Here is a 25,064-nt window from a genome sequence, read left to right on the forward strand (position 1 = left end):
CTTTCAGCTTTTCACAATCAAGTAAGATGTTATCTGTGGGCTTGTCATATATGTCCTTTATTATGTTGAGTTACATTCCCTCTGAAAAATAAGTATTTTTTGAAACAAAATTATAGTGAGAAGAGTGACATTGTTTTACAATTAATTTAATGGTTGGCTTAACAGAAAACTGGATTTCTTGTATCTGCTTTCGCATTAATCTTTTCTTAGCATATGTTCTATAGCATTGAGTAAACTCCATTATATACTCATGAAAGAATGAAAGTGCAAAAGGCAAATAATGTCTTAGTATGTTGAGGAAGATCGTTTTAACCTCTGAGACTTCCTGAGAAGATCTTGGGACCACTGTTTTTGTTTTTGTTTTTTTGCTTTTCCTGGATTACTCTTTGAGAACCATTAACCTACGTAAGTGATGACTTGGATAGTCAATGTTAGATGAAAAGAATCCTAACAGGTTGAATCATGGATCATATTAAATAGCATCTTTTTTTCTTAAACCTGTAAGTCAATAGTATGATAAAGGAACTTAAAACCATTTAATTGTCATTAGGGAAATGCACATCAAAACCACACTGAGATAACTACTTTATACCCACTAACATGACTGTCATTAAAAAGAGATAATAACAAGTGTCGATGAAGATGTGGAACCCTTATATACTGTTGGAAAAATGTAAAATGGTGCAGTCACTTGGAAAATGGTATGGCAGTTCCTCAAGAGGTTAAACATAGAATTACCATATGATCCAGAGTTCCACTCTTAGGTATATACTCAAGGAAACAGAATATAGATATAAATTTGTACATGAATGTTGATAGCAGCTTTATTCATAATTCCCTAAAGGTGGAAATAACCCAAATATCCATCAAGTAGAGAGTGAATAAACAAGTTGTGGTATTCTAATTTTATTATTTTTTATTTTTCAACAATAAAAAATAATGAAGTAATGATAAATACTATAACACGGATGAACCTTGAATACATATTAAGTGTAAGAAGCATGTTCAGAATAGGCACAAATCCACATAGAAGGTAGATTAGTGGTCACCACAAAGACTGGAAAGAGTAGAGAATGGGCATGAATGCTAATGGATATGGAGTTTCTTTTTTTTCTCTCTCTCCTTTTTTTTAAGATTTTGTTGTTCATTTTTAGAGAAAAGGGAAGGGTGGGAGAATGAGAGGGAGAGAAACATTGATAGATTGCCTCTTGCATGCCCCCAACCTGGGACCTGGCCTGCAACCCAGGCTTGTGCTGTGTGACCAGGAACTGAACCCGCAACCTATTGCTTCGTGGGCCAATGCCTAACCCACTGACTGAGCTGCACCACTGAGGGCTGGAGTTTCTAAGATATCTTTCTAAGATAGTGAAAGTGGTCTGTAACTAAATAATGGCGATGATTGCACACTCTCATAAATATTAAAATCCACTGAACCACTTAGAAAAAAAGAAACTAGGCAGTTTTCTTAGGTCACTGTTTCTCCAACAGCCTTGTCAAGCAGAGGTTGTTTTTGCCTCTCATCTCACCTTAGAGCTAAAAGGTCCCTATTACAGTGTCCAGATTATTTCTTCTCTTGTCCTGCTCATTGCTGTCATATTTGAACATACTGAGGACTCCCCATTAATTCCTTGAAAATATCACCTCTATCTACTTCAAACCAACAACTACCATCTTTTTTGTTGTTGGTTTCATAGCCTTATCTATCACTAGTCCTACACCTGGCTCCCAAACTTATAACTTCTTTCTCCCTTGTGACCATTCTCTTAATTTCATTTTAGCTATTCATTCCTGTATCCTTAATTCTAATCTCCAAAATCCCAAATGCAAACATCCCACTCCGTGACAATAATATTTACATTTTCCCTGCCTAATAATCTTACAACAGTTTCTCAGTACCATCCTGTTTATCCAAACATGTATGTGAGGAAATCTTAATGAAATGGAAAATTTATCCAGGAAAAGAGATACAGTGGCCATGCTTGCTAACTTGAAAACTTAAAGGACAGAAATGTAGAAAGTAAAAGAGATTTATGCATTGTGGGTGTCAACAGCATAATATGGACAAGTAGGTTAAAAATTATAATAGAGAAACTGATTTAATCTAAACTTCTGTGAAGCCTCTCTAATAATGAAAGCTGTCTCCAGATTGTAGTGGACCTCCTTAGACAGTAGTGAGTGTGCAGTTAGTAATAATGTTCAAACAAAATGTGATTCTCTATTTAGTTGAGATGCTGTAGAACAGGGGTTGGAAATCTTAAAAAGTCAGTAGGTTTTGCAGACCAGGTGGTCACTGTTGTTATTACCCAACTCTGCTACTATAGCATGAAAACAGCCTTAGACAATATTTAACCAAGTGGGCATAGCTGTGTTCCATTAAAACTTTACAAAAACAGGTGGCAGGCCAGATTCAGCCTTCAGGCTGTAATTTGCCCGTGATCTCTTCTGTAGAGGATGTTCATTTATCATTGCTTTGAGATTGATATGAGATAAATTCTACATGTGTAATACTAGGGAGAACACTAGATAAGTATTTGCTCTGTCAAATTTGCTAAATAATTAGTATTTGGCCTTTTTACCCTCACACATAAAGTGGATAGTGTGATTTTATTGATTAGAGAAAGACTGGTTTTGGGAAGAGTAGCAGGGTACTTAATTAGATTGTAAAATTTCAATACTGCTTACAGTAGACTTGTTGGGAGAGGATATTAGATCCTGTTTTGTTAAAACAATACTGTGTGACTTCCCTCTACTTGTGATCCCTTTGAGCAAAATTTACCAGGCTTCAGAATTTAGAGTGAAAGATCTATATTAAAAAGTTATTGAAAGCCTGGAATACATGTGTTTATTTACTCGTGTGTGTGTGTGTGTGTGGTTTTGGTTTTTTTTTTGGTATTTCATGTTTTTATTATTTTATTTTAGAAGTGATTTGTTTTTCTTTTCATTTTGGTTTAGCAGAAACAAACCACCTTTGAGCAACCTGCCACTTTAAGAGTTTCTAAGCAGTCACCACCTTTGTCGGTACCAAAATGGATTGACCAAAAATCTGTTTGTCAGACACCCAGCAGCAGGGCCCTAGAAGATTACATGAGCTGGTAATTACTTTTGGCTGTTAGCTTGGTACAGTAGAAATAACATGGATGTTGGGGCCAAATAGATCTGGAGTTGAATCTTGATCTCTTACTTTAAATGCTTTTTAAATTCATATTATTTTTTTCACCATCAGTTTTTTCATCTGTAAAAGGGGAGGGGAAGGTGGCTACATTATATTTTTAAGGATGTTGTGAAAGTCTCTGTCATATTGTGGTCTGTACCTACAACCTATAACTACTCTAAGTATGCAAAACTTGATAATTATGCATTGCCACATGCATACTTCTCTAATTGAGAGATTTGAAGGTTACATTCTTAGAGCAGATAAAGGGTGGATGCATTTTATAGCAAAGGAGGTGTTAATTGGAATATGATTGTTTCGAAAAGAGGTGGGTTGTGCAGTTCACATAGTTCTGGGGGTGTTCAAAGGTATAGGACTTGCTGGATGGGAATGAAGGATGAGTGAAGAAATTGGATGGTCAGTGCTGACTTGAGGAAACACAAGGGCTATTACAAAGGCAAATTAGTGATATTGAAAGAAAGAAAATAAATGAATGCGACACATCTTATTCTTAAATTAGTGGCTCTGTTTTAATAATTTTTTTTAGTGTTTTACAGGACAATTTAAGTCCATGATGCCTAGGTACTGAAAAGAAAAATAGTGAGAATAAGGCAAGCAAAGCACAAATGTGAACTGAATGACTTTAAGCTTAAAGGCCAAGCTTCTCTGATGTAATTAGCTTTCAGATATTTATAGCAGGCTGTTGTAGAACATTATTGTTAAAACGCACTCATAACATCTATGATCAGCCAAAGGCTGAACTTTACCTTGGCTAAATTCCTATAAAATAACCCAACCTAATATTTTCAGTGCCATATTATTTATTTATTTTACAATAAGGATTTTTTTTTGTCTGGGGACAAAAATTACTTTCAGAAAGAATTGCCCCCAAATAAAACTGTCATGGTGTATCTGGAATACATAATTCAGCTATATTATGAAAACCAACTTTGATTCTGTTTGATATAACACATTCAAAGTTTATATTCACCTTTTAAAATCACACAAAAAAACTGAGTCAGAATTTTGTTTTTAAAATTTTAATGTATTAAATTTTTAAAATATCTTTCTTAGCTTTAGGACTCCAGTTATGAAGAATGACTTTCCACCTGCTTGTCAGTTGTCAACACCTTATAGCCAGCCTGCCTACTTCCAGCAGCAGCAGCAACCGCAAATACCCATTACTCCACTTCAGAACTTACAGGTTTGATAAGCTTTGTCTATGAGGGTATATGTTACTGTATGATCAGTTTCAAAGATTTTATTTTTACAGCATCTAGTTGTTAGGAAAAGTCTTAAGGACTTGTTGATTCTTAGTCTCATTAAGCAAAATTCATTTCTGATAACCTCCTGAGCTCAAGAAGTTAGATCATGAAGAAGCTAATGAAGTTTTGGGGGTGGATTGTTTGTTTGTTTGTTTGTTTTTCATTACCTAGGCCAAAGGGTCCAGTTTGAATTGCTAGATAAAATTTATCCTGTAGTCTAGGTTACTTTTTATTTCATTTAACTAATTAAGCCAGTTGTTTGTGAGCAGCTTGATTTCATTGGCTACTTACTATTCAAGTAAATTTTCAAGAGCATGAGAATAGCAATATGATATATTACTAGAATATATTATAAAGTACTATATTTTGCCAGATATAATGCACTCCCCTGTATAATGCACGTCCACGTTTTTGGCCCAAACTTTTGGGGAGGGGGGAATCTTTCACTTTAATTTTTTAAGGCCATTCTTTATTTATATTTAGATGCTTGTTTTTTGTATTATAAAGAAATTTTAGCATTAATTTTTGAATATATTGTGGTATAATAAATTTTATGTAACAAATAATTACAAAACAGAAGAACAGATACAAGGTATTTCAGGTACTACCCCTGTATAATGTACACACACCCTTATTTTTCCCTCAACAATTTAGGGGAAAAAATGCTCATTATATGCCACAAAATATAGTAATGATTATAAAGTAAGAAAAAGTTTTTTGCTGGTGAAACAATTTCATTACTATCTAGAGAAAAATTAATTTAGACACTCTACTGACATCAGTACTAAAACTAGTTTCTAGTAACTGGCTCAGAAGCAGCTTAATACTGGTAGAAAGTATGGCTTTGAAGGAGGATGGTCTGGCCTTGAATCTTGGCTGCACTACTTACCAGCTATGTGACCTTTTGCAAGTTACTTAAACTTTCTGTGTCTGTTTCATCATCTGTAAAATGGGGATAATAAAGCTACCTATGCCATAGGATGGTTGTGAATATTAAATCAGTTAATATATGTAACTTACAACAGAGCCTGGTATTTATTAAATAAGAAAAGTTAGCAGTTGCTTTTTTCTAAATAAAACAGCAAAAATAAAACACAAGTAATTAATTATACAAATCAAGAGATAAGAAAATTAGCAATGGAAAGTGGAACAACGGTTAGCAGAGGCTAATGGAAGGGAGGAAAGGGGAGTTATTGTTTAGTGGATATTGAGTTTCAGTATGAGATGATGAAAAGTTTTGGAGATGGGTGGTGGTAATGGTTGTATAACAATGTGAATGTACTTAATGCCACTGAATTATATACTTAAAAATGGTTAAAATGGTAGTTTTATGTATATTTTACCACAGTTTTGGAAAATAATGTAACAAAAAATTAGCTGACATAGATTATACTAAATTGTATAATAATTACAAATTTATAAATTGTGTAATAAATTACAAAGGAGAAAGAAAGATGACTAGGTTTGCTTTATATTGAATCAAATCACATTTATTGAGTTATTACTTATGTCAGGCCCTGTTTGAGTTGCAATATAGAAGTCAAGTCAAACACGACCAAGTGAATGGGCTAGGAGGCTTCTAGAAGAGGTCAGTGTCAGGAGGAAACTGAAAAGAAGCCAGAGTGTGCCTGGAGCTTAGGAAGGGATAGGGGGTGGGAAGGGGCGGTGGATCCTTAGGGTCCTGCTGTTTTACCACCAGAGGGATGGGAAGCTGTTGGAACTGGCTGGAGCAAGGAAGGGAAGTTATTTGTATTTTGAAACAATTACGCTGGTGACAATGAGGAGGATGGACGACCAAAGGGAAAGTGGAATGTTATCTGTATAGGAAACTGAACTTCACATTAGTATTTTGAATTAGAAATAAGTCAGAATTACTTTATTCTTTAAAAACAAAAAATTTAGCAGCTAGGAGGAAATAAAATTGAACCGTTTTCTTCCCTCTGAGAAATTGTCAGTTTAAGTATGAGAAGAAGCTCCAAAAAGAAGTAGGGTAAAGAGGATACTGAAGAATTTTGATAAAAATAACAATGTAATGAAAGATGACAGGTATATATATTTCAAAAGCAAATGCTTTCTTATAGAAAACAAATTATCAAGACTCAAAGGTCTCTTTCAATCCTACAGGTTAAAGAAATTAGAATTCTTTTATATTAATGTGGAAGGAGATTACATAAGAGATTCTACCACTTGGGATCTAAAGTAGGGCTTAGTTAAATTTAGATTTATTTAGATCTTGTTTTGACTTGATTAATCAGCTAATCAGGTACTCTTCCACTTGTGTCTTCAGCTTCCTTGTCAGCTCAGAATAAATCCTCTCACATCACTCCATCTGTTCAAAGTTTTTGTAGGTTCCCAGAGAGCTCTGGCACAAGGGAAGGGAAGCAGGGGTATGTAGAGTACATCAGTTGAAAGTTTGCTCAGGAGGGTGCTGAAGTTCAAATTGAGTACCTTGAAACTTCTTCAGCAAAAAGATGGCATTGCTGAAATTTGCATTTGTCAGATTGGCTTTGGAGCTCCTAGCACCTTAGCACACTGCTTCCTTTACAGCATAATGCTAAATGAAAAAATCTGTGTATTTATATATGTATGTACATATGTGTGTAAGCCAAGAACTTTGTGTAGGAAAAAAATGATAGATAAGATGTAAATGATAACTTATAAGCTTGTAGGTTGAACGTTAAATGGTTCCCTAATCCTCCCCTTTAAATCTTATTTTTATGTATTTAAGAAGAAAAGATAAGTTAGAGGGGAAAAACTTAGAATTTTGTGTATCAACTTAATAAGTTCATTTCCTGGACTAAAGTATCTAAATTCCCTCTTTCAAATAATTGTGACTAATATCTAATTACGTAAGTAAGATTTAAGACAATTTCAAAATTGGAAGCATTTTACTACATTAAATAAGCTATTTTCTCAGGAATATTCTTTGAACCTTTGAATCTTTATATATTTAAATTTAGATTTCTGCATCCTCTTCAACAAATGAATGCATTTTAGTTAAAGGAAGAATTTACTCCATTTTGAAGCAGATAGGAAGTGGAGGTTCAAGTAAGGTAAGTATCTACCCCCCAAATTTGAAAACATCTATTTGCAAAGTTATATGTATCTTAAATGTTTAGGAAACAAATAAAAACATTTTAAGCTTTTCTTTCTTTGGCTTTTAACAATTTTGATCTCTCTGTTTCCTCATTTGTAGGGGTCCACATTGCCCTTGAGACAACAAATCTTCCTCATCCCTGGTTCCCGTTTCCTCCTCCCAACAAATGACAGTCTCTTTAGACCCAGTTCCAATTCCCTGCTCTTCCCCCGATTCCTCCTCTAAACAACATTAGCATTGACTTAGGAGTAGTGCTGCTAAAAACATTTATTGTGTTAGAATAGTAGATAACTTAGTTCTTTGAGATTTGTAAGGCTGTTTATACAAAATAGCTTTATACTATTTTAAAATTCCTTTTATCTTTTCCTTGCTATTTTTGGCTGCCTCTTGCCATATCATTATTTTATGCCCCTCATCCTCTGATTTGCTGTATGTGCAAGTAAACCCAGGATACTTTGTTAGAAATTGCGATTAAATTTTTTTAAGTAACGAAGCTGTACCTGCCAGCCTGGTCATACACTTTGGCTTTTATTCCTTGCCAGTTCCTGCTGGATAGTCAAGCTTAAATGGCTTTAAATAAGTGATGTTTACTTCATTGTGTCAAAAGGAGTAAATGAATATAAGTTTCCTTGCTTACACTGGTGCTTTGTATTTTGAACTATTGCCTTTTAGAGGCCCCATTCCTGTTGCATGTTTGCCACAGGTTCAACACAATAGCAGTGTTTTCTACTTTAAAAAAAATTTTATGTATTCATTTTTAGAGAGAGAGAAACATTGATTTGTTTTTCCACTTATTTATTCATTCATTGGTTGTTTGGTATATGGGCCTTGACCAGCGATTGAACCTGCAACTTTGGCATATCTGGACAACTCTCTAACCAACTGAGCTACCCGACTAGGGCTAATTTTTCAAATGTGTTATCTGCGCTACCAACATTGCTTAGAAATTGACTGTCCAGCCAGAGCACCTGGACCTCAGAGATCCTGACAACATGTTTACAGCATCTTGTTTCTGTAAACTTGACTTTGAAAATTAGAACTGATATACTTTTTTTTTTTTAAGATTTTATTCATTTTAGAGAGGGAAGGGAGGGAGATGAGAGAGAGAGAGAGACAAAGAGAGAGAGAGACATCAATGTGCGGTTGCGGGGGGTTATGGCCTGCAACCCAGGAATGTACCCTGGCTGGGAATCGAACCTGGGACACTTTGGTTCCCAGCCCGCGCTCAATCCACTGAGCTACGCCAGCCAGGGCTAGAACTGATATACTTTTTCAACTGAATATACTGATAGCTTACTATTAGTACCATAAACAGCAATTCTTGAGTGATATTAGTTTCATTTTCTGTATGCATTTCCTTTGTTCTCATAATTTTAAATATTTTCTACCACGTGAATGAAATTGTCAACTCCAGGTACAATGGTAAAAACACCATATGTGAAATGAATGGACTCTTTATTATAGACCTTAGTCTTCACATTTCTCAATATCTCTTTTAGGTTATTTCCCTAGTTAAACATTCAACAGAGCGTTATGACATGAAATTTAAATTACCTTATATGTCTGTATAGAAACTTTTTAGGGTTTTTGTCTCTGAGTTACTGAATGCCCTTTGTCATAGGTAATTGAGAGTGGACTATTACTCTCGTAACATTTTTTTTTTTCTAAGAATAAGCCAGACATTTTTTTAAAGATTTTACTTATTTATTTTTAGAGATAAGGGAAGGAAAGGAGAAAGGGACAGAAACATCAGTGTGTGAGAGATACATCAATGGTTGCCTCTTGCACACTCCTAACTGGAGACCTGGCCCACAACCCAGGCTTGTGCCCCAACTGGGAATCAAACTGGTGGCCCTTGGGTTTGCAGGCCAACACTCAGTCCACTGAGCCACACCAGCCAGGGCAGCCCAGACATTTTAAATTATTTATATAAGTATTCCTTAACTGTGTAATAAATTCAGTGTTGGATTAGTGCATTCTAAATTTTTCCTTTTGTTCTACTATATAGGTGTTTCAAGTATTGAATGAAAAGAAACAGATACATGCTATAAAGTATGTTAACTTAGAAGAAGCAGATAGCCAGACAGTTGAGAGTTACCGGAATGAAATTGCTTATTTGAATAAACTACAACAACACAGTGATAAGATCATTCGACTCTATGATTAGTAAGAATTTTTTTTAACTTGGAAAGTTTTCTTTACTGTAATTCTTGAGATAAATATCCAGTAGATCTTAAGAGTATAACCTAAGCATTTATTATTTTGTTGTTTTATTTGTTAATTTTTAATGGCAGTGAAATCACAGACCAGTATATCTACATGGTAATGGAGTGTGGAAATATTGATCTTAATAGTTGGCTTAAAAAGAAAAAATCCATTGATCCATGGGAACGCAAGAGTTACTGGAAAAATATGTTGGAGGCAGTTCACACGATTCATCAACATGGTATTTAAAATCTCTTGCTATGTAATATTTAAATATCCATTAATAATGTCACTTTAGAGACATACACTCTTAATTTTAAGTTATTGGTTATTGGCAATTTTAGACTAAACTAAATATTTTGGAAGTCTATTTAAAGGGACAAAACCATTTCTTTAAAACACTGTCAACCAAACAGTAGGGCATGAACTCATTTCAAGTCCCACATCCATGATACATAAATAAATGCAAAATGTATCTTTATCAGAATTAACATAGTCATAATCCTAGGTCTCCAAATACCTGGATTACAGCAGATCTGTGAATTTGGCATTCAGACAGCCTAAAAATCTGAGATGCTTATTTCATTTATTCTAGTCTTTTTGTATTATGTGCCTTGTGCAGGAGTTTTTTTATTGTTGTTGTTTTGGTTTTTAACTGTTAGCCCTACCTTCTGGTTCATTTTTCACTTTACTTGGACTTGGTTGTTGTGGGGGCTTTTTGCCTTTACCTTATTTTTTTTTAAAAACTGTTATCCTGGATAATTGTAATTTGTCTCCTCACATCTTCCTCCTATAAATTAAGAAGAGTTCACCAGTGATGAAGATCAGGCTATGGGGATAGAGGCATTGGGAGCATTAGGGTCTTAACTGTCTGCAGTGTAATTTAAAGTGTTCTCTAAGGGGTGGTGAATTACAGTGGTTAAGCTAAATGCTAATGCCAGACTGCCTGGGTTCACTCATGGTAAGGTCCCTGAGGCCCTGTGACCTTGAACAGATTATTTAAACTCTTTGCCTTAGTTTCCTTACCTGAAAATGGGGATAATAATAATTGCCTCAGCACTGATGGATTAAATGATTCATTATAAGCAACAAACTTAGAATAGTCCTGGCACATGGCAGATACTATATGTTTGTAGCATATAATTAAAATAAATATTTAATTTGATTGACTAATTAAAGGGATCAACCCAGCCTGTAGATTGTGAAAATTTTTGTACTTAAAATGTCTTACACTGTGTAATATTACAAAGGATTTTTATTTTGAAGGCATCGTTCACAGTGATCTGAAACCCGCTAATTTTCTGATAGTTGATGGAATGCTAAAGCTAATTGATTTTGGGATTGCAAACCAACTGCAACCAGATACAACAAGTATTATTAAGGATTCCCAGGTGAGACTTAATGAATAGTTAGTTGGTTACTACCCAGTAGAGGTCAGTTCCTTTTCACTTGTGAAGTATTATTATTTTCCTAATGGGGATTTTCTTTTTACCTGCCACATTCTTCAAGGAATTCAGAGCTTTTTTATAAGAATAGAACTACAAAAACATCAAAGCCATGATTAATACAATTTGTATAGAAAGTCAAGATCTGGTAGAAATATAATATATCTGTCGATTTTGAGTGGTTTTCCGATAGTCAAGGTAGAGAAGCAGTAATGCCTGTCTTGGAAATCGTCTTGGCCATGCTCTAAAATTCACCCGAAACTTGGTCTCAGAATTTCCTGGTAGTAACCAAAGAGGGATTGCAGTTACGTGTTTTTTTTTATTGTCTATGAGGTAAAATAATTTCATTCTTCCAGAGAAGTTAAGCTTTTCTTACCATTTACGTTTGAAAAAGAAAATTCTTCAGGGGACCTTTATTTTGAAAACCACCATAATTATTGTACTTGACTGCATTTTTATAACAGGATATGCAATAGCAAACTTAACCAAGTTGTCCCCATAAAAACTGAGGGGATGACACCAAAGAATAACTAAAAACAATCCTGCTTAAAGCCAAGATGATGTGTTCTGTGTGCACAGATTTCTGATGTGGGTCTGCTTTAATTCTAGGAGGAAAACTAGACTTTTATAGGACAAGTAGATGAGCAGAGTGCCCGTCAAACAATTTTATGTAACACTCACTTCTCTTTACATTAAAAATATGACAATATTTATTTGTAAATTACTTTGAAGATATCTTCTATACCAACGCCCTCCAAGTAAAGTATTCCATGTTTGAAAGCAGAACTGTTTATTTTAGGATAAAAATGAATGTCTTAAAAGGTTGGCGTAATTTTACTGTGAAAGCTCCTGCATTATTTAGATGCTCATCCCATGTCAGTTTGGACATGGGCCCAGGGAGTTCTTAGAGAAAAGTTAGATGGTTGGTTGGTTGGTTGGTTGGTTGGTTTACTTAAAAGGGGGGAAAAAATATTCTGAGTCTATCCCAAGACAGAAAATGAGTGATTGATCAATTTCTTCAAAGTTTATGGACATTAATATAATTTTAGCCTGCAGGGTTTTATGGTAGTTTTCTACTATGATCATAGAAAAATTTGCTCAGCATTCTGAAAGGAGTCAATTTTCTGATTATGAACTTAATTTATTTTGCTGAAATTGTGGAGAAATGTGTGTCTTAATATTGTTGTCAGGTGTTTGCATTTTTCAGATATATTTACTGAAATCTGTAATGATCCAAGTTTCCAAGAATCTGGCATTCGTGTTTTTAAAAATCTAAAGCAGAATTTAATGTTTTCATTGATTTGTGTTTTCTGTGATTTGACAAATAGGTTGGTACAGTTAATTATATGCCACCAGAAGCAATCAAAGATATGTCTTCCTCAAGAGAGAATGGGAAATCCAAATCAAAGGTACTATAAAGGTTATCAGTCATTTATCTGACATTAAGAGGGAATAGTCTGTTCTCTGAATAAACTTATCAGATGACTGAAAGTGAAACTTTTTAGGCCTTTACGGAGAGAGACCTTGCCTTCTTAAGTAGACTGTCATGGGATTTAATTTTGTCCTCCTTTATTGATTTGAGATTGTTCTTAAATATTGTGCTTTTAATATGGTGATGCCTCACAGTGTGTTCCTACAAGCAATGCACCAAGGGTATTTTTAAGTTTTAAAATTAAAGAAAAAAATTAACACTAAATTAGCTCTGTTTGGACACCATAAACAACATTGAATTGATAACCTTGGAAGTGTTCTTTGTTTCCTCTCTGATTCTTATATTTTATTTCTTACCAATTATTCATTTGTGAATTGTGCATTTTCAAATATGACTCTAATATATAATTTTAGCTGGCCTGCCACAGGCTACTTTCTCCCTTCTCTTATTTGACCACTTCATTGAGCTCTGTGTTAGCCTCATTGCTGCTCTTTGTCAGCCCGTTTTGCCTGTAATGGTGCCTCCTGCTCCCAAGGCAATCCTCTCTCTGTGACAGTGCGACCAGCTGGGTGGCAGCATACGTGGTCCAGGGCCTGTGTTCGAGTCACAGATCTATCTCGTCATTAACTGACTTTGTGACGTAACTTGACTAGTTCTCTCATCTGTAACGTAGGCTCACAAACAGTGCCTGTTTTTTAAAAAGGGGAGGATTATATGAGAAAGAACGTGAAACACTTAGCACATTGTCCAGTTCAAAATAACTGACCAATAAATGTGCTTTTATTTACTAATTACATTTTCCTTCCTAGAAAATTATAGCTTCTTAATATCTTTTCAAATAATTGGCATAAAAGTATGCCATTTTATGTCTATTTAGCTCTCTTTTTCTTATACTTAGATTTGTTGTCTTTCTCTCTTTTTTTAATTAGACTAGCCATGGTTTTGCTATTTTTAAAGAAACAGGTCTTGAATTCATTTATTAATTCTGTTTTCATGTACTCACTAATTTCTGCTTTTGTCTTTATTTGTATAAGTTTGAGTTTATTTTTTTCTAGCTTCTGGATTTAAATAATTGCTAATTTAATTTTAGTATGCTTGCTTATAATTAATATATTAAAAGTGAATTTTACTGAGTTTTACTTTAGCTTGTATTTATAGCTTTTACTATACTGTTTCTTATTTTCATTAATTCCTAAAATTTGTCATTTCAGTTTTAAAATTGTTTTATTCTTTTTTACTTTAGAGTAAAATTTATTTTAAATTACATTCAAAATTTAGAATTTCATAGTTGTCAACTCAGTGCTTTAATATATATTGGAAAATCTTGATTCAGTTGAATCACCTGCTGCTATCCAATGGCCTTAGTGATTCTGTGTAGAAGATAAATTTTTTATCCCAACATGTGAATTTATCCTTGTTATGAAAGAGCTCAAAACTCCTCCCAGTCTAACTCTGTCTCACATTGCTTTCCAGTGAATGTCTCTTGGCTGTTTGGGCCAGAATTCAAGCCAAGCTCATCCTGGCTGTATAGATTCTGTTCTCAGGTTTAGGATAGCTCAATGTAAATAACTTTAAAAATCTATACATACTTATATATTATAAATTTATATAAAATTTGTTATAATCCAATAACCTTAGGGAAAACAAGTACATTTAAAATTTGCAATTTTATTTTTTAGTTTTGTATTTCATAAGCTGACAAGAATGTGTTTTAGCTGAAATATTTTAATTATGAATTTGTTGAAAGATTTGCAGTGAAATGTATTTCTTGATAAAATACAATAAAAACTAGAAGATGTTTTCTCATGTAAATATAATCTAGTACTTACATAATAATTGAGGTTTACTTATATTAAATATTAGGGTATATATGTATGTGTATGTGTATAATATTCTTACATTTAATTTTATATGAAAATAATGGCAACTTATTCCTATGTTTTTGTTTGTTTGTTTTACTTAGATAAGTCCCAAAAGTGATGTTTGGTCCTTAGGATGCATTTTGTACTATATGACTTATGGGAAAACACCATTTCAGCACATAATTAATCAGATTTCTAAATTACATGCCATAATTGATCCTAATCATGAAATCGAATTTCCTGATATTCCAGAGAAGGATCTTCAAGATGTGTTAAAGGTAACATTAATAGTATAATATTGAATAATGTATTATATACAGTTGACCCTTAAACAACTTGGAGGTTAGGAGTACCCATCCTCCTCCTAGTCCAAAATCTGCATATCAGTTTTGACCTCCCAAATCTTAACAAGTAATAACCTACTCTTGACCAGAACCCTGAACCCTAATATAAACAGTTGGTTAACATGTTTTGTATGTTATACATGCAAGGTCTATCCAGAAGTTATATAGCCGTGTAATATGAAAAATAGAGACATTTATTGAAGAAGATACAAGAAACATTGTACATAGGGCAGTGATTCCCCAGTCTTCTTCAAAGTAGCTACCTTGGGACCTCACACAGTTCTCCCAATTGCCATCATATTTTCCTGAATCTCATTGACATATTTTCTTGTATCTCATCAATAGGCTGAAATCTTTTCCCTTTCAAAGGTGATTTTAGTTTTGGGAAGACCCAAAAGTCTCAGCGTACCAAATTCAGGCTGTAGGGGGGCTGAGTCACCTGGGTGATATGCTGTTTCACCAAAATACTCTGCATGAGATGTGATGGATGAGTGGGCATGTTGTTGTGATGGAGCTGCCAATCACCAGTTGTCCATAGGTGTGAGCTTAATCATCCAAATAGTTTCCGTGGAGGAATGTTCAAGCTTAACGGAAAATTTGATGCCGATTCATTGCTGTACTTACTCAGTCATTTTGAATCCAACAGCCACACAGTACACGTGTTCACTCAACGGTATCTACTGCCCCCACTGACTAGTACAGTGAAGTCATCATTGTTCACACATGCACATTCCAGTCCACTTTCCTTGGCTGCCAGGTTACATTGATGTCACTCAAACTGTTCTCATTATTTTAACAATGGCTGGAGTTTTTCCAGACAGACCTCATATTAATGCTACATTCTTACAGTAAAGTAAGCTAGAAAAAAGAAAACTTTATTAAGAAAATTGTAAGGAACAGAAAATACATTTAGAATTTTTATTGAAAAAGTGGACCATGCATTTCAAACCTGTGCTGTTCAAGGGTCAACTGTATTTGTTTACAGAAGTTATTGGAATTAACTTAGTGGGTTAGCTACTTAACTAAGTGGTCCATTGAAAGAAATGGCTGACTGGACTAGCTTTTTAAGGCATGTTAAGTTCACTTTGAATGTGTTAGTTTTAAAATGAATACTTGGGTATTTTGCAAAATATGGCATGAAATAATCTCATTTCTGAGTAGGCTATCTAGAAAGCAACTTCTATAACATGATACAGTAAGAAAACCTGTTTTGTTTTTTAAAAAATAATGATCTTTATTTTTGTAGTGTTGTTTAATAAGGGACCCTAAACGAAGGATATCCATTGCTGAGCTTCTGGCACACCCATATGTTCATATCCAAACTCATCCAGGTACTTTTTTAAAAGTCAATTTATTACCAGATTATTAATATAAACAGACTTTTGACTATTACAAGAAAACAATCTGAATTGGCTGCTCTCTTCCAGACTGCCTCCTTCCTTAAGAAAGTTCCCCCCCCTTTTTTTTAATGCTAAATACTGAAATAAATGACACTGCCTTTCTTTATTTACTGGCATATATTTTTATTTATCCTCAGTAAGGGGCTAAGTTATTCCTGAGCACGGATAAATTACAAGTCAGCCCTGGGTGGTATGGTTTAGTGGATTGAGCCTGTGAACCAGAGTGTCACCGGTTTGATTCCCAGGCAGGGCACATGCCTGGGTCGCAGGCAAGTTCCCCAGTAGGGGGTGCTTGAGAGGCAACAACGCATGGATGTTTCTCTCCCTCTCTTTCTCCTTCCCTTCCCCTCTTTCTAAACAAATAAATAAAATCTTTTAAAAAAAATAGAATGTCAGTTATTGTAGTACTAAATGGAATGTGTATTTGTATATGAAGGTGTATTTTTCTTATTAGTAGCAGTGTGTTATTGATTATATTTTTTTTATAGGTAACCATAAAGGAACCTCTGAAGAAATGAAACATGTTTTGGGCCAACTTGTTGGTCTGAATTCTCCTAACTCCATTTTGAAAGCTGCTAAAGTAAATATTTCTGTTGTCTATATTAATTTCAATTGTTTTTTATAGTTAAGTGAGTTAGATACTTAAATGGATAATTGAAAGAAAAGCTGGTCCAGTTGTCAGATCAACTATGAAGTATTTATGTAACGTGTGCTTTTGACACATGTAGATTCATTTGATTTACATTCTTATTGTGCATATAGCATATTTGAAAGTGGATTGTTATATAAAGTACATTCAAAAGATTGCTGTCAAATCTTAACTGGAATAAATTGAATGAGGAGTCTTTTAAATCAACACCATTTTTCACAAAGCTTTTGAATTCATTTCTTCTACCTAATTTTTTTCTTAAACCATTTTAGAGAAATCAAAGTATTTATCACATGTAATGACTTATGTGAAGCTGTATGTAGCAGTCAGCACATTTCTCAAAGCAAATGTCTCAAACCTTTGAGCTTCTCTGGGTCTGTTTTTATCTATACCATAATTTTTGTATCTCACTGCCATCAAACACCTAATCATTTCTAGAACCTAATGTGTGCTTATTTACCAACTTGTTTAGTTACCAAGTTACTACTAATTATATATTTCAATTATAACATTATTGTAAAATTTTGGGAGGTTTTACCTCTCTGGGTATGAGTAAAGCCAATCCAAGATGTCAAGAAATTGGACACATTACTGGAGGCATTAGCTATTTATTCACTATTGTCCATTTATATGATTTAAGGTAAAATATTTTTGTTAAATTTTCTCAAGTGCTAATGTCTAAATCAATGGCTTTAGGGGTTAAAATTGGGCAAAATTTGTTTTGACTTTGCTTTATATATTCAAGGTTATGTGTTCCTTGATAGCAAAGATACCATCTTCCTAAATTAGATGTTGACTTAACCTTAAGCCCTTTTTAAAATACAGATTTTAATACAGCTATACTTACTAATTAATTTGTATGGGTTTTAATGTCTGTTCATTCGTTTAAATATCACTGGAAAGTACATTTTATGATGAGTATATTTCACAGTACAGGAATTTATCTAAGACTGGCTTTTTTTGAGAAAAAGTAAGGGAGATCAAGAAGGCCTTGAAGACATATATATGCTTATTATAAGCATGTTACATTTCTCTTGTAGAGAAATTGAGCTATAATTCATAATAGCTGATTCTTAGGCCAAGCTAGGTGTTAAAATTCTTAATTATTTCCAACCATTTTTTAAATAATTCCCTAATTATAAGAACAAGAGAGAAAATTATTGAATATTGAAATATATAATTTTTAATCTGATAATATATTGAATTTTAAGTTCTAAAACAGATGTGTGTTTTTAATTTCAGACTTTGTATGAGCACTATAGTAGTGATGAAGGGCACATCATCCAAGACTTCCTCTTCATCATCCAAGACTTTTGAAAAAAGATGAGAAGAAAAATGATTTGTAGCTACTCAGGAACTGTCAAATATCACCTGTAAAATATATTGGACTGCTCTCCTCTTGATTCTGTGGAAATCTATTCTTGGAGACAACTTCACTCTGAAATGTCATTGGTAGAAAAATTCAGTGGATTATCCTAAAAAAAAACAAACCCTAAAAATAATAACCACTAACGCACTGTATATATTAAATTATAGAATTGTATTCTCACTTATGCTTCCCTGTCATTTTACACTTGAAACAGTGGGTGAAAAACTGAAGTGTATTCTGAAGAACTATGTAAATAAAACTTGGTAGCATAACATGACACTAAAATGTTTAAGCTATAAAATTTTCTTTGAATATATTGGTGTTGTAAAATGCTTAATAAAATTGGATTAAGAGTGGAATTTAGTAAATTCTGTTGGATTTTCTACATAAATAGTCATGTCACCTGCAAACAAGACAGTTTTATTTCTTCTCAACTTGTATACCTTTTACTTTTGTTTTATTGCATTAGCTAGTATGTGCACATGGTGTTGAAAAGGGTTGGTGATGGAATTTTCTTGCCTTGTTTCTGCTCTTAGTGAGAAAGCTTCAAGTTCCTCACCATTAAGTATGATGTTAGCTGTATATTTTTTGTATATACTGGGTGGGGCAAAAGCAGGTTTATAGTTGTGAGTACACAAAACAGAGTTTACTTTTGTATTATTATTAATTAACTATGGTATTATTTTTCATACAAACAACTGTAAACCTTTTGCCCCAACCTGTGTTCTTTATCAAGTTGTAGAAATTTCCCTCTATTCCTAGTTTTCTGAAAGTTTTCATCATGAATAGGAATTGGATTTTGTCCATTGCTTTTTCCACATCTATTGCTATTGGTCTGTGTTTTTTTGTAATGTCTTTGTGTGGTTTTGGTATTAGGGTACATATGTAAAATGAGTTAAGAAGTATTTCTATTTTCTGAAAGAGATTGTAGAGACATTTTTTTCCTTTAATGTTTGGTTGTATTCACCAGTGAACCCACTTTGGCCTGGTGCCTTCTCTTTTGGAAGGTTATTAATTATTGATTCAATTTCTTAAATAGAGATGGATCTATTTAAGGCTGTGTATTTCTTTTTATGTGAGTTTCAGCAAGTTGTGTCTTCCAAAAATTTGATCCATTTCATCTAGGTTGTCAAATTTGTAAGTATAGAGTTGGTCACATTATCCTTTTACTGTCCCCAGAATCTGGTGATGTCTCCTCTTTCTTTTCTGATAGTAGCAATTTGTGTCTTTTTTTTTTCCTAAGCTAGCTAGAGGTTTATCACTTTTGATCTTTTTAAAGAATCAGTTTTGGTTTCATTGATTTTTTTTTCTATTGCTTTCCTGTTTTCGAGTTTATTGATTTCTGCTCTGATCTTATTTCTTTTCTTCTGCTTACTTAGGATTTAATTGGCTTTGTTTGTTTGTTTCCTAAAGTGGAAAGTTAGATCACTGATTATAAATTTCTTTATATTTTCTAATATGTGCATTCAGGGCTATACTTATTTCTCTATGCACTGCTGCATTTCACAAATTTTGGTAAGTTGTGTTTTCATTTTTATTTATTCAAAATACATTAAATTCCTTTTGGTATGTGGCGCATGCACTGGCCCACAGTGTCTGTGGCATTGTGGATGAGGTACGAAACAAATTCACATGGACTACTGAGTCCTGTGGAGGAAAAGGGACAGCACGGCTACCCTCTCAAAGGGAGAATGTCCCTTAGTAGCCTGGCCACTCTCAAGAGGAAAGTGCCTGTGCCCTTGCCCTGACAGGCTTTAATTGGGTTTAGTTTGCACAGGAATATAGATAAAGCTCATTAATCACTGTCAGGCAGTAAGGATCAAACAATAGATAGCATACAAAGAACTTATTACATACAAAGGGCTTATTCTGAGTCAGGGTCTGTTAGCTAAAAGGCTACAAAACTTTGAGAAACAAACTCATTTCCTGCTCAGACCCTTATCATTTAATTGAGAACATTCTTAGCAAAGCAGGTTTCACAGGATTTTACATATTCTTTCTCAGGCCTGATCACCTGGCCAACCTGTCCTTTGCACCTCCCTCTGTCATTGTTTCAGGATTAAGTCAGGTAATGGAAGTAAGGCAGCCAAGAGATTAGGAGACTTCATGCAGACAGAATGAGGACTCAGGCTTTGTCAAAGCCAAGGGGTGAGGGTCCATCACCTTTTGCTGTAGCCCTTCAAGTCCTTCCTTGGGGTCTCCACGCGATTGTGCCTGTCTTAGATTGTTCTCCCCTTGGGGAATCTTACCCATCATTGGCTAACCGATCAAGCATTGGGGGCCAGTTATGGATGAAGTCAAAGGAGCAGAAGCAGTGCTCCTGCCAGGGGGATAAGCTTTTGTCTCCTTAGTGGCTTATGGTCTGAAGGTTGCTCACTCAGCCTTAGCCATAGTGGGTTAAAGCTCCTGAAACCAGGCAGGGCGGTTCCCAACAGGTATGAATATCAGGAGGCAGACATTGTCATGGGGCATCTTTGGGGCTTCCTACCACTCCATGTTAGCTTTCCTTATGATTTATTTTTTTCTTATTTTGTACACATTTTTAAAAGTTTTTTCTTAATGCGGTTTGGTCTAAATTACCTTTCCTTTGTTTTTTTAAAAATAATTTTATTAAATATGTATATTTTAAGTATATTTTATTGATTATCCTATTACAGTTGTCCCATTTTTTCTCCCTTTTCTCCCCCTTCTGCACTGCACCTCCCCCTTCCACCAGCATTCCCCCCCACCCTGCTTAGTTCATGTCCATGGGTCGTACATATAAGTTCTTTGGCTTCTCTATTTCCTACACTATTCTTAACCTCCCCCTGTCTATTTTATGCCTACCAATTATGCTTCTTATTCCCTGTACCTTTTCCCCCCATTCTCCCCCCTCCCTCTCCCTGCTGATAACCCTCCATGTGATCTCCATTTCTGTGATTCTGTTCCTGTTCTAGTTGTTTGTTTACTTTTTGTTTTTTAGGTTCAGTTGTTGATAGTTGTGAGTTTGTTGTCATTTTACTGTTCATAGTTTTGATCTTTTTCTTAGATAAGTCCCTTTAACATTTCATATAATAAGGGCTTGGTGATGATGAACTTCTTTAACTTGACCTTATCTGGGATGCACTTTATCTGCCCTTCCATAGGGTAATCTTAGATGTAGGTCCTTGCCTTCCCATATGTATATATTCTTAACATACTACTATCTCTTAATCTGTTCTTGAAAAATCAGATGTTCTGTGCAAAAATAACTTCTAACTAGTTGCCTATTTTCTATTATGTTAAGTGGAAAAATTACAATGTATTGCGTCTTTCCTGAAACAGTAAAACACCTATAGATAAGGGAAAAGCTGTCAAGTTAAGATGGTGTTATAAATATCACTTTCTGATTGCTAAATTATATCTATTTTTGACTTATATATTTTGAGGCTAATTTACTAGATGCATACAAACTTAGGATTTTTGATAGTCATTATAAGTATAATGTTTACCATTTCATAGGGATTTTCATGATTTCTAAATATGTATTTGTCTTTTATAAATGTAGCTTTTTAGGTTTCTTTTGATTAATGGTTGCCTGGTGTGTGTGTGTTATTTAAACTTTTCTGTGTCCTTTAAGGAATATCTCTGGTAAATAACATACATAAATTTTACCTTATATCCAATCACTGCTAATTTTTCTTTTTTATCTGATAAATGTAATCTATTTATATTTGTTGTCATTTGTTTCTATCATCATATGTCTGTATTTCTATAAAATCTATTTTATCTGTTCTTTCATTAATCAATCTTTGCTGGCTTCTCCCTCGCACTTTTTTTTTTAAGTTTTCCATAATTTCCCCTCTGATGCCTTAGGAGGTTTAGAGCCCTTGTCTCTCTTCTCTCTCTCTCTCTTTCTCTATCTCTCTCTCTCTCTTTCTGTCTGTCTGTCTCTCTCTCAGTGATTAGTCTTAATTTTAACCAAACTTATTTAACTGAACAAAGACAAACATATCCTCCTCTGTACCAAACAATACAAAGACTTAAATCTATTTTAACTACATTAACATAACTTGCATGGCATTGTGGTATAATATTTTAATTTTAGCCTATTATAACCCCACAGACTATTACCATTTTATAAGGACAATTTTTATTTAGATTCGCAGAAAATATTTACTATTTTATATATTCCTTGTATCAAACTATTCTTGGGATGATTTTCTCTCTTTAAAGTATCCCCTTTGGAAATATTTTTAGCAAAGATCTGTTAACAGTAAATTATTTCTGTTTACTTAAAAATATTTTAAATTCATCCTTGTTTTCATAAAGATTATTTTTTCAGGGTCTTAATTCTAAATTGGCAGTTTTCCTTTTGCACTTTAAGATTATTATTGTACCTCCTGGTTTTTATTATTGTTATCAGAAACTTTTATTCATCTAATTATTATTTCTATGTAAACAATCTATCTGCCGTTTTCCTGTAGCTGCCTTTAAGATCTTTTAACCTGCGATCTGCTGTTTCACTAAAATATTGCAGTTGTTCATATTTTTGTTTTTAATTCTGTTTGGTATAATGCTTTCTAAGTCTATGAAATCACGTATCTTCTTGATTTTGAAATATTCTCAACCGTTATCTCTTCAAACTTTTTCATTTTTAGAAGTTCTATTTGGTTCTTTTTCAAATTTTCTTGATTTTTTTTCTATTTTCTTAGATGATTGATTCTGTCATTTATTTTAGTAATTTTACACGGATCAATTTTATGTTCTGTATCTACAATTTCAGTATTTGAAGTTTTTACATCTCTTTTAACTTTGATAATATCTTCTTACTGTGTTGGAGATCTCCAAGACCACCCCCAAGTTTGATGATTTGCTGGAAGGATTTAAAGAATTCAGCGCAGAATCATATTCATCAGTATGGTCTATTATAGTGAAAGGGTGTAAAGCAAAATCAGCAAAGGGAAGAGGTGCATGGAGCAAAGACTGCAGGAAACAAGCCACAAGCTTCCTTTCCCAGTGCTTCACAGAGATGCACTTAATTTCCTAACAACAGCTTGTAACAACACCTGTAAAATGTCTATCCCATAAGCTCAACATAGACTTGGCACCCTAGGTTGCTAGTGGGGGCTGATCATGAACTCATGCTGTGACTAGCATGACGTTTTAGGCTCCCAGAAGTAAAGCAGGTGTTTAGTATAAGCCACTTGGTTGTATCTCACGCTTTAAGCCTAGGGAACCCCCCTAAATCTGTTTCCAGACTCCAGCCAGAGTAACAAGTAACCCTAAAAGAGTTCTATGATGAAACAACAAAATTGTTAGTGTCGTGGGAGGGAGAAGGACAGTGGCTCTGGTTTGCCCTCACTCTTGGAGCCAGGCTGTCTGGTGCCCCAGTACCTGGGTGCCCCGCAGAGAGAAAGAGAAAGCATGGTAAATCATATATGGTCACTTAAAATTACCACTTGAAAGTGACACCCTTTACCCCTCACAATTCATTGGTTAAGTAAAGTTACATGTTTTTTATGTAAGGACCTTATGTCTAGAGAGGAGATCTAAAAAGTATATGATGAACATCCTTATTTAAATTTGTAAGAAAGAGCTTTCTTACTTGACTTCAATCGGGGGCTCCTACCCCGTAGTTCAAAGCCCCCTAGGACTACTGGGTAGTAAGTGACACAGAGAGTAAAAGTACATATGCTCCTTTTTCCTTGCTGTGTCATGTTAGAGGGGGTTGTTATTTGAGGCTTCTTTCCTAACGTACTTACAAATAACTTCAGGATACTCTCCATGGTTCTTCCACCTTCTTGTTTTCTTCCTTTCTTCTCTACTCCACTTTTACCTCTGGAAAGAATGTATGTTGTATTGAAGAGGGAACTGTATTAGTAATTACATTAGTGACTTGCTTAATAAAGTAATAAGTAATGTTTATCACATTAGAATGTTTGTAGAAACATACACAGTTTCCAACACAAATAACAAAATCTTTTATTACAAAATCATAAGCATGTAATTCTGTAACAACATCATACTCAAACACATCATGACATTTTAGGTGAAATGTTCAAATTAAAACTATAAATTATTACACCCATATTATCCTACCAACCACTCTCAAGCAGGTGTTACTTCTGTTGGACCTTGTATATTAATTTGCATGCTATGTTATTAGAAATATGTTAAATTAGTATATTTGAGAGAATAAGGTCAGAAACATCCCTGTAGACACAGGTGAGGTGAGGAGTAGGAGGTTGTGAATGGTTGTTTACTTTGACACAAGAATGAAGTGAGGCAAGAACATAGTTGGCATTCAATTATGTGGAACAGAGGATCCAGTTCAAACTCAGAGTCTCTATTTAGTCTAAGGATATTTTAATATTCTTTTTTAGGAAAGTATATGCATGATAATTATTCATGGAGCAATGGTGGATTAGCTGGCTTTACCCTGGAGAAAAATCTCAGGGGTTTGGGGAGTACTGGGGTGGAGGCGATGAAAAGAAATAAGGGAAATCCCTTGGAGAAGGGCCAGGAGCCACACTGTAACTGCATATCCCGGGGTACCTGAGCATGCTGCCTCTCTTCCCTTTGGTAAGACTCTGATCAGGCTACACAAACCTGGTACATTGCCTCTTCCATCTTGTTTGTCTCTGGATAAATGGGAAACAACCATAGATGGAGGGTTTTACTTATGAATTTCTCAATGTTTTTTTTTTAAGATTTTATATATTTATTTTTAGAGAGTGGGGAAGGGAGGGAGTAAGAGAGAGAGACAAACATCAATGTGTGGTTGTCTCTTGTTTGCTCCCTACTGGGAACCTGGCCGGCAACCCAGGCATGTGCCCTAACTGGGAATCAAACCAGCAACCCTTGGGTTCACAGGCTGGCACTCA

General features: G+C 34.4%; 1 protein-coding gene across 3 annotated transcripts in view; it reads left to right on the top strand.

The window, feature by feature from the left end:
- TTK (TTK protein kinase) overlaps window positions 1-18,567 on the top strand; it is a 38,249-nt gene extending 19,682 nt beyond the window's left edge. For 2 of the 3 annotated variants that reach the window (XM_045843430.1, XM_045843432.1), the window contains exons 12-22: window positions 2,953-3,092; window positions 4,226-4,355; window positions 7,377-7,469; window positions 9,522-9,679; window positions 9,808-9,959; window positions 10,985-11,109; window positions 12,492-12,572; window positions 14,559-14,735; window positions 16,048-16,132; window positions 16,690-16,781; window positions 18,093-18,567. In XM_045843430.1, coding sequence (XP_045699386.1) covers window positions 2,953-3,092; window positions 4,226-4,355; window positions 7,377-7,469; window positions 9,522-9,679; window positions 9,808-9,959; window positions 10,985-11,109; window positions 12,492-12,572; window positions 14,559-14,735; window positions 16,048-16,132; window positions 16,690-16,781; window positions 18,093-18,167 — 1,308 coding nt within the window. In that variant the 3' untranslated portion in view covers window positions 18,168-18,567. The remainder of the gene's footprint in view (window positions 1-2,952; window positions 3,093-4,225; window positions 4,356-7,376; window positions 7,470-9,521; window positions 9,680-9,807; window positions 9,960-10,984; window positions 11,110-12,491; window positions 12,573-14,558; window positions 14,736-16,047; window positions 16,133-16,689; window positions 16,782-18,092) is intronic. The other variant, XM_045843431.1, reaches the window with a different exon arrangement.
- The last annotated feature ends 6,497 nt before the right edge of the window (window positions 18,568-25,064 follow it).

This window comes from Phyllostomus hastatus, unplaced genomic scaffold, assembly GCF_019186645.2.
Source record: "Phyllostomus hastatus isolate PE091 unplaced genomic scaffold, TTU_PhHast_1.1 phas_contig_40, whole genome shotgun sequence".
NCBI classification, from domain to species: Eukaryota; Metazoa; Chordata; class Mammalia; order Chiroptera; family Phyllostomidae; genus Phyllostomus; species Phyllostomus hastatus.